The 16,440-nt window shown below is 42.0% G+C and overlaps 1 protein-coding gene across 1 annotated transcript in view; it reads right to left on the minus strand.

The window, feature by feature from the left end:
- The window catches only part of LOC132817451 (polypeptide N-acetylgalactosaminyltransferase 5), a 71,878-nt gene that overhangs the window by 22,116 nt on the left and 33,322 nt on the right, over nucleotides 1–16,440 (minus strand). Inside the window, exon 4 of the mRNA XM_060827896.1 lies at nucleotides 15,358–15,493. Coding sequence (XP_060683879.1) covers nucleotides 15,358–15,493 — 136 coding nt within the window. The remainder of the gene's footprint in view (nucleotides 1–15,357; nucleotides 15,494–16,440) is intronic.

Consider the following 16,440-nt stretch of genomic DNA (forward strand, 5'->3'; position numbering starts at 1 on the left):
CAGCACGTTTCATATTTGTATCACCCTTTCACCAAAAAAGTGTTTGCTCAAATCCCCTCTAAACCACTTGCTCCTCACCTAAAACTTAGGCCCTCTGGTCTTCGACATGTCTGGCATGGGGAAAAGATTCTTATGATCTACCCTAAATATGCCACACATAATGTCTCAATCAGATCCCCCCCTCCACCTTCTCTGCTCCAGGGAAAACAAACCCCAGTCTCTCCTCATACATAAGACTTTCCATCCTAGGCAACATCCTGGTGAATCTTCTCTGCAGCTTCTCCAGTGCGATTACGTTTTTCCAATAGTGCGGCAACCAGAACTGCGCATAGTTTCCCATCTCTGGCCTAACCCATGCTCTATAAAATTGCAACAAGACTTCCCTACTCCTATATTCTACATGCCCACCAATGAAGGCAGGCATCACATCTGCTTTCTTCACCACCTTGTTTACTTGTTCTGACACCTTCAGGGATATATAGACTTGTACACCAAAGACCCTTTGTTCCTCAGTGCTCCTAGGGACCTTCCATATGTGCAAATCCTTCCCTTATTAGACCTTACAAAATGCACCTCACACTTTTCAGGATTCCATCAGCTATTGCTCTGCCCAGTTTACCAGCTAATCAATATTTGACAGTGGCTTGAGACCAACTTCCTCATTATCAACTGCACCATCAATTTTCCTGCCACACACAAACTTACAAAGTATACCTTCTACTTTTATATCCAAGTGGTTAAGGTACATAACAAACAACAAAGGCCCTGGCACCAATCACAGTGACACATCATTGGTCACAGGCTTCAAATTACAAAAACAACCCTCCACCAACACCTTTTGCCTCCTACTTGCAAGCTAATTTTGGATCCAGTTTGCCAACTTGGATTACATGAGCTCTTACCTTCTGGATGAGCCTTCCATGTGGGACCTTTTCAAAGGCATTACTGAAGTCCCTGTAAACTACATCAACTGCATTATCCTCAATTAAATTAATCAGATAGGATCTCCCTACATCAAACCTGTGCTAATCCCTGCCTTTTCAAGTGTTGATGAAGTCTGCTCTTCAGAAATTTTTCCAATAATTTTCCCACCACTGACTTCTGACTAACTAGCCTGTAATTATCATTCTATCTTAGCCACCCTTCTTGAACAAAGGAACCACGTGAACTATCCTCCAGTCACCTATGGCCAGTGAAGTCTTCAATATCTCCACCAGGACCCCAACAATCTCCTCCTTTGTCTCCCAAAGCAACCTGGTATATATCTCATTAGTCCCTGAAGATTTATACACCTTTATGCCTACCAAAATATCATATATATCCTCTTTATTTATCTTAACATGCTCCAGAGTCTCACCATCCCAAATAAAATCTCCAGCAACAACATCTTTCTTCTTTGTGAAAACAAACAAGAAACATTCATTTAAGACCTCACCCATATCCTCTGTCTCCGTGTACAGGTTGCCCCTTTGTTCTTAAATAGACCCCACTCTAATCTTCTTACTCTTAATAAACTTATAAAATCCCTTGGGGTTTCACTAGTCCAATCCAACAAAGATATTTTGTCCCCTCTTCATCCTCTTCCTTTCTTTTTTAAGCACCCTCCTACACTCTCTTTACTTCTGAAGGGATTCTCTGTTTTTAATACTCTACACCTAAAATATGTTTCCTTTTTTACTTGTATCTATCTCTTGACATCCACAGTTCCCTGGACTTGCTGCAGTTGCCCTTCACTCTTAGAGGAACATGCTGGCCCTGAACTCTCACTTTGTTACTTTTAAAAGACGTCCATTTTCCAAATACAAACTTACCTGCAAGTAGCGGCTTCTAGTCTATGTTTGCCAGATCTTGTCTAATGATTCTGAGATTGGCCTTCTCCTAATTTATGCATTTAACTTCTGCACTAACCTTATCTCTTTCCATCATGACTTTTGAAACTTAGAATTATGGTCACTATTCCCCAAATTCTAACTCTTGAGACTTCAATCACTTGACTAGTTTCATTCCCTAGCATTGTGTCTAACACTGCCCTGCCTCTAGAGTCATGGAGTCATACAACATGGAAATAAACCCTTTGGTCCAACCAGTCCATGCTGAACATAATTCCAAACTAAACGTGTTCCACCTGCCTGTTCTTGGCACATATCCCTCCAAAGTTTCCTATTCATGTATCTATCCAAATGCCTTTTAAATGTCGTAATTGTACCCGCATCCACCACTTCCTCAGGACATTCATTCCACATGCGAACCACCCTCGGTGTAAAAGATTTGCCTCTCATTAAATCTCTCTCCTCGGACTTTAAAAATGAGTGCCCTCATCTTGAAATCCTCCTTATGAGGGAAAAAAAACATTCATCATGAATTCTACCTAAATCTCATTATTTTATAAACTTCTATCAGGTCACTTCTCAACTTTCTAACCCCCAGTGAACAAAGTTCCAGCCTTTCTTCATAACTCAAAACTTGCATACATGGTGACGATTTCATAATTCTCTTCTGAACACTCTCCAGCTTGATAATATCCTTTTTATAACTGGGCAACCAGAAGTAGACACAGTAATGCAGAAGGGGCCTCACCGATGTCCCATATAACCTAAAGGAGGAGACGGTGAGGTCTGCAGATGCTGGAGATTAGCGTTGAGAGTGTGTTGCTGGAAAAACACAGCAGGTCAGGCAGCATCCGAGGAGCAGGGAAATCGACATTTCGGGCCAGAGCCCTTCATCAGGAATGAAGGGCTCTGGCCCGAAATGTCGATTTTCCTGCTCCTCAGATGCTGTCTGACCTGCTGTGCTTTTCCAGCAACACACTCTCAACCATTTAACCTCAACCTGACTTCTCAATTCCTATACTCAAAGGACTGAGCAATGAAGGCAAGTGTGTCAAATGCCTTTTTAACCACTTAGACCTGACCTTAAAATTCTCATCCTTGTTTTCAAATTCCTTTATGGTTTTGGCCCACTGTGGCTTAGTAGTCTCCTCAGATCCCTAAGATACCCATACATTTCAAATTTTGAATTTGTGGACTTACATTTTAGATTAGATTAGATTACTGACAGTGTGGAAACAGGCCCTTCGGCCCAACAAGTCCACACTGACCCGCCGAAGCGCAACCCACTCAAACCCATTCCCCTACACCTAACACAACAGGCAATTTAGCATGGCTAATTCACCTCACCTGCACATTTTTGGGCATTCAGTTGCTCCAGTTTTCTGGGCTTTCAACTGCCTGGGTCCCAACACTGAAATTCCCTCTGCATATCACTTAAGCTCTCTACCTCACTTTAATCCTTTAAAGCACTCCTCAAAGTTTATGTCTTTAACCAAATAATCATTATCATTGCTATCATACATTGATTAGATTAGATTAGATTCCCTACAGTGTGGAGACAGGCCCTTCGGCCCACCAGTCCACATGGACCCTCCGAAGAGTAACCCATCCACACCCATTTCCCTCTGACTAATACATCTAACACTATAGGCACTTAAGCATGGCCAATTCACCTGACCTGCATAACTTTAGACTGTGGGAGGAAACCAGAGCACCTGGGGGAAACCCACGCAGACACAGAAAGAATGTGCAAACTCCACACAGACAGTCATCTGAGGCTGGAATTGAACCTAGGACCCTGGTGTTGTGAGGCAGCAGCACTGAGCCACTGTGTTACCCCCTTATCAAACTCTTGGGAAGTGCCAGGGACATTTTATTACATTTTTTTTGTGAATCTAAATGCCTAATTGTGTTCTGAGGAAGTGTCACTTGTCCCGAAACATTAACTCTGATTTCCCTCCACAGATGCTGACAGATTTGTTGAGCTTTTCCAGCGTTTCTGTTCTTGTTTCTAATTTACAGCATCTGCAGTTCTTTTGTTTTTATGTAATATATGTGGAACATTTTGAAATATTGAATATATTGCTTCTGCATGACTGTATTACAAAATGAATTGGTGAGATTGAAAAAAGAGCCCCTGAAGCCATTTGAAAAAAAAACATTTTGATCTTTTTCTCGGCTGACACCACGTTTAAAAGGACCTACATTGCTTATTATCCAACAATACCTCAATTTTAAACTTTGCATTGTTGTTCTTAAATCTTTTGTAGTCTTGCCCTTCTTTACCTTTGCATCCTCCACTAGCTGTATAATCTTCCAAGATATGAATTCAAGAAATAGGAGCAAGAATTGTCCAATTGATCTTTCAGTCTGTTCTGCTATTCAATATAATCATGGCTGGTCTTCTACTTCAACTCCATCTTCCTGAACTAGCCCCTCAATCTTTAATTTCTTTAATATGCAAAAATCCATTGCTCTTTGTCTTGAGTGTATCCAATCTTGAACATTCACTGCTCCCTTGGGTACAGAATCCAAACATCTACAACATTTTAGTGTATAAATTTCTCCTCACACAAATCCTAAATGGCAGACACCTTAGTTTGCAAATGTGATCTTGTTCTCAGCTTTCCAACCAGGTGACACATATTACGAGCACATATTTTGTCAAGGCCCTTACAATTTTATACGTTTCAATTAGATTAAATCTTATTCTTCTAAATTGTAAGGAATACAGGCCCAATCCAAACAATCTCTCCTCAGAGAAGAATGTTTTCATTGATAAATTCAGCCTATGGAATCTTTGTCCCTACAAGGCTTCCTTGAATAAGGAGACCAAAACTGTGAAAAGTACTCCAGGTATGGTATCATGTAGACCTTATACAATTTTACTCAAATCTCTTTGTGAAAAAGGCATACATACTATTTATTTGCTTAATTACTTGTTGTACCAATCTGGTAAATTTCTGTGATTCTTATATCAAAGACATCTAGGATCCTATGAATGCTAACATTTTTAGTCACTCACCATTTTAAAAATGTTTTGCTTTTTCACATTTTCTACCAAAATGAAATCTCTATATACATTTGCAGTTTCTGTATGCCCTCCTCACAGCTAACTCTCCACCTAACTTTTTCTTATTTTAAAGATACATTTATTTTAAACCTCTCTACATAAAAAAGGGACAAAATGGCTGCAGTTCATACATCAATCCTTGTGACACCACCCTCGTTCATCAACCTAAAATGACTCGTTAATTCTGGAACTGTCTCCCTTTTGCCCATTAACTAATCTTTGATCCATCCGAAAAGATCATTGCTAATTTCACATGCCCAAATTTTGTTTTATACTGCTTACTTGACATCTAACCAAATGTTGTTATAAAAATCTGCATACAGGTACACTGTGTTCACTAGATCTACTGCTACCCTCTCTATGACCTCTGTTATTACACATCTTCTAATAAATTCTAGCAATTTCCCGATTATTAAAGTTGGACTAACTGATCTTTAATTCCTTATTTTCTCTCTTTTTTCCTTTCTTGAAAAGTGGCATTTTGGTTGTAACTTGCAGTCCACAGGAAGTGTTCTAGAATCTAGGGAATTATTGTCTTTTATTCATTCATGGGACATGAGCATCGCTGACCAGCATTTCATGTCCAACCATAATTGACCAGAGGACAGTTAACAATCAACCACATTGCTGTGGGTTGAGAGTCAAATGTAAGCCTGACCAGGTTAGAGATAATAGTTTCCTTCCCTCCAGTACAGAACCAGAGGGTCATTCAAACAATTGACAATGTTTTTATGATCATCATTAGATTCTTAATTCCAGATTTCTTTTTATTGAACTCAAATTTCACAATCTGCCATTCAAACTCTGGTTCCCTGAAATTATCTGGTTTCCTGGATTAATAGTCCAGTGATAATATCACTTGGCCATTGCCTTTCTAAGATGATCAAAGCAAGCATCAATTATCTGCCCCTCCATGTTTTTCCAAATCTGGCCATTTACAATGCTCCCAGTCAAACATCATCCTGACTTGCAACTATACCTCTGTCCCTTTGCTGTCTCTAGTTCAAAATCTTGGAATCGCCTTTCTAACAAATTGTGGGTGCTCTTAAAACCCAAGGTCTGCAGTGGTTAGAAGGCAAATTATTACTACTTTATCCTGCATAATTAAGGATGGTCAATAAATGTTGCCTTTGACAGTGATGACCATATTCTCTTGAATGAATAATTAAAAATGCTCCTCTATTCATAATAGTACCTCCAGCTGCTGGGTCCTAGGATCTGGAATTCCTTTCTTAATTTTTCCAACTCTCTCTTCTCCTTAAAGACCACTTTGAAACTGATGTTTTTCTTTGACTTGTCTTCTATGTTTGGTGTCCAATTTTATTTGATTACGTGTTAACACCTTGGGATATTTTAATCATGACAGCCGTTTATAAATGAAATTCGTTGTTGAACTATTGTTTCTTATGCTATAACATACATTTGTAATTTATAGCTTTAAAAATAAATACTAGCAAAAAGTGAAAAGACAACATCCACACTCTATGAATGAATAAAAAAATTCAACAAATTGATGAATATAATGAAAATACAACATTACATTTATTTCTACCAAACTAATAATATTTCAAGTCCCATCTAGCATCACAACCATGACTGAGCCATGCCCACTAAGATCAAACTAAAGTTGAATAAAAGTTAGAGATGAAGTTTACTTATACAAGTACATTTGGGTACATCTTATTTTATTTTTGGCTAAGTCTCAGTAGTGTCAAATTATTTTGGAAGGGTTTCTTCAGTGAGAATGATTAGGTTTTTTTTGCCATATCTCACCTGACTTGCCACATTGATAACCTATCATGCCCCAGGTCTAATCATGTCTAATTTCCACTCCATCTTACCACGGGCCATTTCCAGAACAACTTGCCACTCAGCAAAATCCATTGAAAGACTGGAATCTCTTGCTGACATGTCAGCTTTAAAATTGTTCCTGTGTACCTGAATGATTACTAGCAATCTGAAGTTGCCCTGCCCGGATAAAGAGAGAGTCAGAACATGGTGAAAAGGGAAAGGCGGTACCATGATTCTCTGGTGAATGTGGTGATCTAGAAGTGAGGCATCCATTTTCCAGAGGATTGGCAGAGGAGGTCATGCCACTAGACACTGCTAGTCTAATCCATGGGTGCTACCTAGGTCAGTGCCATTTTCAGGGTGTGGAGGATCGGCTAGCAGCGCTGTAAAAGGATTAATGACCTTTTCGGCTCTACGTTTTGCACTCTTCTCACTGTTACCTTACCTCAGTCTCTCTTTCTCTGCTAATGCAGTCACCTCTCACCAACGTTCATGCTCTGCCACTCTCACAACTGCATACAAAAATCAAAACTTGATCTCACCTCCCCCAACTTCCGATACCACTATCCCTGCACACCCTTCATGCTGCCTCCTTATCCAATCAGAATATTACTTTTCCTCTACATGCATCAACATTAACAGCTGTGTCTCATACTTTTATCGCACTCATTCGCACCATTTCTGTCATTACAGGAGAAGATATCCATAACAGGGCACAGCAAGACTGTACAAGTGCGGGATGCCTGAGATTCGGAACATCACTTCGAGGACAGAATCCTTATCTTGCAAAAGATCGGGGCTATCCCTGCAGGGATGCAGAAGCATACATACGCCACCACTCTGTCAGTAACAGCATTGACAGTCTTATTCGTTGCATACAACTTCGAATTACTCTACAGTCTTAGTTCCGATACAGTCTCCCTCTTGTGTCTTGCAGTAAAACCAGGCTTTCCGTCACCTCTGTGGAGAAACATGCAGAAGAGCCTGCCTGGATCTCTGAGGATGACAGTTCGAAGGTTTGAGAAGAAGTATCAGCAATGCTGCCTTCTGCATCCCGCAAAAAAATGACACTTTGGTTCGAAAGTTAGAGCGTGGGAGCACATGCTGTTGAGCACCTCACTCTGACAGCTCGGTAATTGGGTAAGGAAGAAACGCCCCTGGCCGCCAGCACTGAGGACTGCCAGATACCAGGCACCTGCTCAGCACTAAGTCGGAAATATCTTTATAATGTCAGCGATCAGGGACCTCTTCCAAATAAAGAGGGTGAAGCAGCAGCAGCTAGACAGGCATCTGAAATGCAATCGCCCTCAATGCCCAGAGGTTGCATTAGTGCAGCAAATCATGTAAACATGCCTGTCTCCATATTTAGATTAACAGCTACCACGAAGAACCAAATCCAGCACCCTCATACCATGCTGGAGATATGAACCATCCCAGCCATTCATCCTCAGGATCAAAGGCGTGGAGACAAGGTGACAGGGAATCTTGACTCCACTCTAGATGCTGTCTCCTCATAAGGAAGCAGGGCAATGCCAGGTGGCATCCTGCCAAAGGAAGAACAACGAACAGTCCCCTCAATGGTTTTCACTCAGGACACTGTTGGCCAGCCCTGCTTGCCCACATGCCCCTGACTCTTGGAAATTCAAGCCGAGGAGAGTCAACTTTCCTCTGGCAAAAAGACACTTGCTTTCTTTTAATCATCAAGATATAAGGATCCCTTAGACTGCCCACCGAATCTGCAGGACCAAACAGCTGAACAGGTTTCCCAAACTGCAAAACAAGAGAGTACTGATGCACAATGTAGTGTAAGAGAGATAGAAGAATTATTGTGGGCACTTCGGTGACATGAGTTACAATAGCTAGTACATTCCTCTCAGCTTATGCATTAACATTTGTCGTTTAACCTTACATGTTAGTCTTTCTGTGTTAAGTGCTGAACTTACTGTTACAACATTAGGCATCACCTCATAGCCACCAGTCAAGGCTCAATGGCTGTTATTCTGCACTGAGTGCCTACTGTGCTATCTGAGAGCAAGAGGAACAATGTGCATACATCACATTAGGTGACAATGAGTACTCTTTGACGTGGCTTTCAGCTTCAGTCTGAAATATGCAGTTAATTGTCAAACATCCACATTCCCCTCTTAGTATCATATCCTACAACTCAAACAAACTTCATACTTTCCGAAGTCCCTTCTCAACCTACCAACATGTGCACACTCCTGCCTACCTTTCCTACCCAATCCCTAGCAGATGAAGTAACCATGTTCTTTGTAGTCATACCCTGTGCTCCCCCCAACCTCTCAACCCTCCAAGTAAGTCAGGATGCTCCATATAGAGTCATAGAGATGTACAGCATGAAAACAGACCCTTCAGTCCAACCCGCCCATGCCGACCAGATATCCCAACTCAATCTAGTCCCACCTTCCAGCAACCGGCCCATATCCCTCCAAACCCTTCCTATTCATGTACCCATCCAGATGCTTTTTGAATGTTGCAATTGTACCAGCCTCCACCACTTCCTCTAGCAGCTCATTCCATACATGTACCACCCTCTGCATGAAAAAGTTGCCCTTAGGTCCCTTTTGTATCTTTCCCGTCTTACCTTAAACCTATGCCCTCTAGTTCTGGACTACCCCACCCCACGGAAAAGACTTTGTCTATTTATCCTATTCATGCTCCTCATAATTTTGTAAACCTTTATAAGGTCACCCCTCAGTCTCTGACCCTCCAGGAAAAACAGCCCCAGCCTGTTCTGCCTCTCCCTATAGCTCAAATCCTCCAACCCTGGCAACATCCTTGTAAATCTTTTCTGAAGCCTTTCAAGTTTCACAACGCCTTTCTGAGAGGAAGGAGATCAGAACTGCATGCAATATGCCAACAGTGGCCCAATCAATGTCCTGTACAGCTGCAACATGACCTCCCAACTCCTGTACTCAATACTCTGACCAATAAAAGAAAGCATACCAAACACCTTCTTCACTATCCTATTTACCTGTGACTCCAGTCTCAAGGATACATGAAGCTGCACTCCAAGGTCTCTTTGTTCAGCAACATTCTCTAGGACCTTATCATTAAGTGTATAAGTGCTGTTAAGATTTGCTTTCCCAAAATTCAGCACCTCACATTGAAATGAATTAAACTCCATCTGCCATTTCTCGGCCTATTGGCCCATCTGATCAAGATCCTGTTGTAATCTGAGGTAACCTTCTTCACTGTCCACTACACCTCCAATTTTGGTGTCATTTGCAAACTTACTAACTGTACCCCTATTGCTCGCATCCATATCATTTATATAAATGACAAAAAACGAGTGGACCCAGTACCGATTCTTGTGGCACTCCACTGATCACAGGCCTACAGTCTGAAAAACAACCCTCTACCAGCACCCTCTGTCTTCTACCTTTGAGCCAATTCTGTATCCAAATGGCTAGTTCTCCCTGTATTCTGTGAGATCTAACCTTGCTAAACAGTCTCCCATGGGGAACCTGGTCAAATGCCTTACTGAAGTCCATATAGATCACATCTACCGCTCTGCCTTCATCAATCCTCTTTTTACTTCTTCAAAAATCTCAATCAAGTTTGTGAGACATGATTTCTCACACACAAAGCCATGCTGACTATGCCTAATCAGTCCTTGCCTTTCCAAATACATGTACATCCTGTCCCTCAGGATTCCCTCCAACAACTTGCCCACCACCAACTTCATATAGTGGATGATTTCCTCCTCCCAAACCATGCTTAATCATATCTCCCCCTTGACCATGTTTACAAGTGAATTGTGCCATTTTTCAGAGCCTGAAGTGTAGTAGACTAACTTGCTGCAGCAACATCCTCCCTTTTCTACCACTCCACCACCCCTTCCTTTCTCCCCTTGTTTTCTGGGGATGGATCCGACAAACTGATTGTGATCATTTGACCAACATGACCAGTCAGTGCCCATCCCAATAACTGGTACCTGACCTGGTATTAAAGAGTCAAAGGACAGAACATGACTACTCTCTAGACTAAGAAGGCATGAATCACTTGACTGACAAAAGCCCAACTGGAAGCCTATCTACGGCCAATCCGCTGGACTGGTATGTCATGCTGCATCTTGACTTACTGTGCTAGGAATCGTTGACTGATGGGTTTCTTTATGGACTTTAGATTAGATTACTTACATTTAGATTAGATTACTTACAGTGTGGAAACAGGCCCTTCGGCCCAACAAGTCCACACCGACCATACTAAAGTTCCACTTTAGTGAGAACTGTTCCCCTCAGACTTTGAGACATGGCTGCTTGCTTTCGACACATGCAGTATGTCTACTGCATAAATTATTAGCAGATGAAGCAGGTTGAGGCATTGATCTTACACATTGTTGTATAGCAAGTTGTAGGTCCCAATAATGCTGCTGAGCAGCAAGGCAAACTGCCTGGTTGTGAGAGGAGAAAATGAGGACTGCAGATGCTGGAGATCAGAGCTGAAAATGTGTTGCTGGAAAAGCGCAGCAGGTAAGGCAGCATCCAAGGAACAGGAGAATCGACGTTTCGGGCATAAGCTCTTCTTCAGGAAAGAAGGGCTTATGCCCGAAACGTCGATTCTCCTGTTCCTTGGATGCTGCCTGACCTGCTGCACTTTTCCAGCAACACATTTTCTGCCTGGTTGTGAGACCATGCTAAGTGACAAAACAATGCAAGGTATGAATTCAGTGGGTAATTACGAAATGAGTGCATGTTAAAAGAGCAAGCAAGCAAGCAGCCTTCAGATGCTGCCTAGTCCAGTCTGTGAACTCGGCGCCAATGTGCAAAGTCTCACTGCTACAGTCTTTCAATGATGAACTGCCTTGGAATGCTAATCTGTGTTTCCAGAGTGTACTGACAATGCATTGGAGAGGTGCCAAGATGGTCAAAAGTGATAGCTGGAAGCCGCATGCCAATGTTTATGGAGTAAGGTGCATGTGGCTGGTGCTCTGGTCAGTGGTTTGTTTGTAGGCAACATGGAGGTTGATCGGAGCAAGTGGTGAACCATATCCATTAGGGGCTGCATTAGTTGACTTTTCCTGACAGCGAGTTTGTTTGCTGAAAAGGTGTTGCTGGTTAAAGCGCAGCAGGTCAGGCAGCATCCAAGGAACTGGAAATTCGACGTTTTGGGCACAAGCCCTTCATCAGTTTCCTGATGAAGGGCTTGTGCCCGAAACGTCGAATTTCCAGTTCCTTGGATGCTGCCTGACCTGCTGCGCTTTAACCAGCAACACATTTTCAGCTCTGATCTCCAGCATCTGCAGACCTCACTTTTTACAGCGAGTTTGTTTGGCAAGTTTGCAGATTGCAGGATGAATATTAATGAGGCACAATGTGCGATCAACAAGGTGTTTAACGAGCAATAATCACCTTCAATTGGCAATGCACTGCAAGGCGAAGGTGAGGACTGCAGATGCTGGCAATTAGAGTCAAGATTAGAGTGGTACTGGAAAAGCACAGCAGGTCAGGCAGCAACCGAGGAGCAGAAAAATCGATGTTTCGGACAGGAGCCTTTCCTGATGAAGGGCTTGTGCCCGAACTGCTGCCTAGTGAGAGTCTTGCCAAACTGCTTGTTGAAACCATAAATGATGGCACACGTTTTGGATTTTTCGGACTTGTCATCTGATCATGTAATATATCCCTCTACAGTCCATATTGCTCAGACACCTCAAAGATTCCATCCTTTGTTACAGAGACTGAATGTAGAAAATTTACTACTGAGCATTGCTGACAAGTAGATGTAATTTCAGAAGCCACGTTTATGCATTTATCCAGGGTCTCAGCCAATATTTTGTTGAAGTACATGTGGTCATTGGTAGTGTACCTGAAGAAATTCCCAATGGAATACTCTACCTTTAATTCTACTGATGTCAGACAACCAATATAATGTAATGATTTGGAGATGCCGGTGTTAGACTGGGGTGTACAAAGTTAAAAAAAATCACACAATACCAGGTTATAGTCTAACAGGCTTATTTGGAAGCACTAGCTTTCAGAACGCTACTCCTTCATCAGCTGGTTGTGAAATATAAGATTGTAAGACTCAGAATTTATAGCAAACACTTACAGTGTGATGTAAGTGAAAGTATATATTGAAAAAGAAGTGGATTGTTTGTTAAATCACTCATCTTTTAGAATGGCCATGTTGTTTTCAGCTCTTTCGTATGTAAATAGCAAAACATTTCTTAAAAGTTACATTCTCAAGTGAACTTTAACAATTGGTGTCATGTCGGCTCAGAGAATGAATTGAAGGCGTGAGCTGCCCTGTGTGAGACTGTGCCACAATGGTCAGGCTGATGCTCATCTAAAAAAACGGATTTACAGAATCTTTACACATTTCTGCTGTTTTTGAGCATGTGTGTGTGTGTGTGTGTGTGTGTGTGAGTGGGGGGGGGGGTTGGTTTATGAGTGCCTGTGAGAGAGTCTGTGTCTGTGTGTGAGTGCAAAGGGGTATAAGTCTGTGAGACAGCGTGTGTGTGATTGTGGAGTGTATGTGTTAGCATATGAGAGAAGATCTGTATGAGTGTATGGGTCTGTGAGACAGTGTGTGTGATTGTGGAGTGTACGTGTTAGCGTATGAGAGAAGGTCTGCGTGAGTGGGTCTATAGGAGAGTGTATGTGACTGTAGGACTGTGTGTGTGTCTGTGGGTGCATCTGTTTGTATGTGTGCATAGTGCAATGGAGTCACCTGTAATGTGACATGAACCCAAGGTCCCGGTTGAGGCCATCCTCATGTGTACAAACTTGGCTATCAGCCTCTGCTCAGCCACTTTTCGTTGTTGCCTATTCTGAAGTCTGCCATGGAGGATGATCACGGAATGTCCGAGGTCAAATGTCCTGGACCACTGAAGTGTTCTCTGAAGGGGAGGGAACACTCCTGTCTGTTGTTGTGCGGTGTCCATTCATCTGTTACTGTAGCCTCTGCTAGGTTTTGCCATACCTCAGGACATCCTTGCCTGCAGCGTATGAGACAGACAATGTTGACTGAGTCACATGAATACCTGCCACATACATGGTGGGAGGTGTCCCCATGCGTAATGGTGGTATCTGTGTCGACATTCTGGCACATCTTACTGTGACAAGGTTGAATGGTATTGTCTTGAACGCCAGGCAGTTTGCTACGAACAGTGATCTCTTTGAGGTTTGGTGGTTGTTTAAAGGCAAAAAGTGGAGGTGTGGGGAAGGTCTTGGTGAGGTGCTTATCCTCACTAATAATGTGTTGCAAGCTACGAAGAACATGGGGTAATTTTTCGGCTCCTGGGAAGTTCTGGACAATGAAGGGTACCCTGTTGGTTGCAGCTTGTGTCTGTCTCCTGAGGAGGTCACTATAGTTCCTCGCTGTGGCACATCGGAACTGGCAGTTGATGAGTTGAGCATCGTACCCTGTTCTTCTGAGGGCATTCTTGAGTACTTCCAGGTGCCTGTAATGTTCTTCCTCATCTGAACAGATCCTGTGTATACGTAAGAGTTGTTGATAGGGCATGGCTGTTTTAACATGTTTTGGGTGGCAGCTGGAGAAATGTAGCATTGTGAAGTTATCCATGGGTTTGCGGGAGAGTGAGGTGCTGAGGTGCCCATCCTTGATGGAGATGAATGTGTCCAAGAATGAGACAGATAGTAGAGAGCAGTCCATGGTGAGTTTGATGGTGGGATGAAACTTGTTGATATCATTGTGTAGTTGTTTCAGTGACTCTTTGCCTGGGTCCAAAGGAAGAAATTGTTGTCAATGTACCTGGTGTATAGTGTTGGTTGGAGGTCCTGCGTAGAGAAGAAGTCTTGTTTGAACCTGTGCATGAAAATGTTGGCATATTGGCGTGCAAATTTGGTCCCCATGGCTGTTCCATGTGTCTGGATGAAGAACTCGTTGTCAAAGGTGAAGACATTGTGATCGAGGATAAAGTGGATGAGTCATAGGACGATGCTTGGAGATTGGCAGTTGTTGGTAGTGAGTCCTGAGGCTGTTGCCACAATGCCATAATTGTGGGGGATGCTGATGTAGAGTGCTGAAACGTCCATTGTGATGCACATTGACTGCTCCGTAGGTGCTGAGTTTCTGTAAGAAATTTGTAGTGTCGCGATAGAAGCTCAGGATACACAAATAAGTTTGTGGGGTGAATTTGTACTTGTACAATTACTTTGTTCAAAAACTGCGTGATTCCATGTACTTGCACAATTACTTTGCTCAAAAATTGCACGAATCCATGTAAGAGTCTGTAAATCTGTTTTTTAGATTAGAATCAGTCTGACCATTGTGACACAGACAATCTCACACAGGGCAGCTCACACCTTCAATTCATTACCTAGGCCAACACGACACTAATTGTTAAAGTTCACTTGAGAATGTAACTTTTAAAAAATGTTTTGCTATTTACATATGAAAGAACTGAAACCAACATGGTCATTCTAAAAGATGGGAGACTTAATAAGCAATCCAGGTCTTTTTCAATATATGCTTTCACTTACATCACACTGTAAACGTTTGCTATAAATTCTGTATCTTACAATCTTATGCTCCACAACCAGCTGATGAAGGAGCAGCGCTCCGAAAGCTAGTGCTTCCAAATAAGCCTGTTGGATTATAACCTGGTGTTGTGTGATTTTTAACAATATAATCATCCAACAATCCACATTTGTATCAAACAGAAATATATAACTGTACCTCATATCCTCATTATTAATGATTTCAATCGCAGGACAGGCTACTTTTGTTCGCTTTAAATAGACTCTTTCTAAAAGTGGCTCCAGCCAGCCAATATTGCATTCGACATGGGAGTCCAAAAATGTTAACACATTACCTAAAAGTGAAAAAGGAAGTGTGAACTTTCGATGAAAACAATGCAACCTTCAAAATAATTACAAATACCTTTTATTTCCATTCATTTACAGAACATATGCATCATTAGTTAGGCCAGCATTTAGCACCAATCCCTCATTACCTTTGAGAAGTTGATGGTGAGCTGTCTTCCTGAACTGCTGCAGTGCATATGGTGTAGATAGGGAGAGAATTCTAGAATTTTGCAGAAAGAGAAGTGAAGAAATTGCAATATTGCAGATGACCCAAAACTGGGTGGAAGGGTCAACTGTGAGGAGAATGGAGATACTTGTGTGATTTGGACAAGTTGAATGAGAAGGCAAATGCACGGTGGATGAAGCATAATGTGGATAAACATGAGGTTATCACTTTGATAGCAAAAACAGGAAGGTAGATTATTATCTTACCAATGATATATTGGGAAAGGAGGAAACTAACAAGATCTTGGTGTCTTTGTACACCAGTCACTAACGTAAGCATGCAGGGGCAGCAGGCAGTGAGGAAAGCAATTGCTATGTTAGTCTTCATAGCAAATGGTTTTCAGTACAGAAGCAGGGATATCTTGCTGCAATTGTACAGGGTCTTGGTGAAACCATGTAAAAGTGCATTCAAATTTGGTCTTCTTATCCGATGAAGGATGTTCTGGCTGTGGAGGGAGTGCAAAAAATTTAACCACATTGATTCCTGGGATGGCAGGATTGACATATGAAGAGACTGGATTGGTTAGGACTACATTCACTAGATCTCATAGAAACCTATACAATTCTAACAGGACTAGATAGGGTAAACACAGGAAAGATCTTCCCAAAGACAAGGGTGTCCATAACTAGGGGTCACAATCTAAGGATACATGGGACGCCATTTAAGATCGAGATGATTTATTCTCCCAGTGAGTGGCAAGCCTATGGAATTCTAGAACATAGAACATGA

Source organism: Hemiscyllium ocellatum, chromosome 7 (genome assembly GCF_020745735.1).
Source record: "Hemiscyllium ocellatum isolate sHemOce1 chromosome 7, sHemOce1.pat.X.cur, whole genome shotgun sequence".
Lineage (NCBI taxonomy): Eukaryota > Metazoa > Chordata > Chondrichthyes > Orectolobiformes > Hemiscylliidae > Hemiscyllium > Hemiscyllium ocellatum.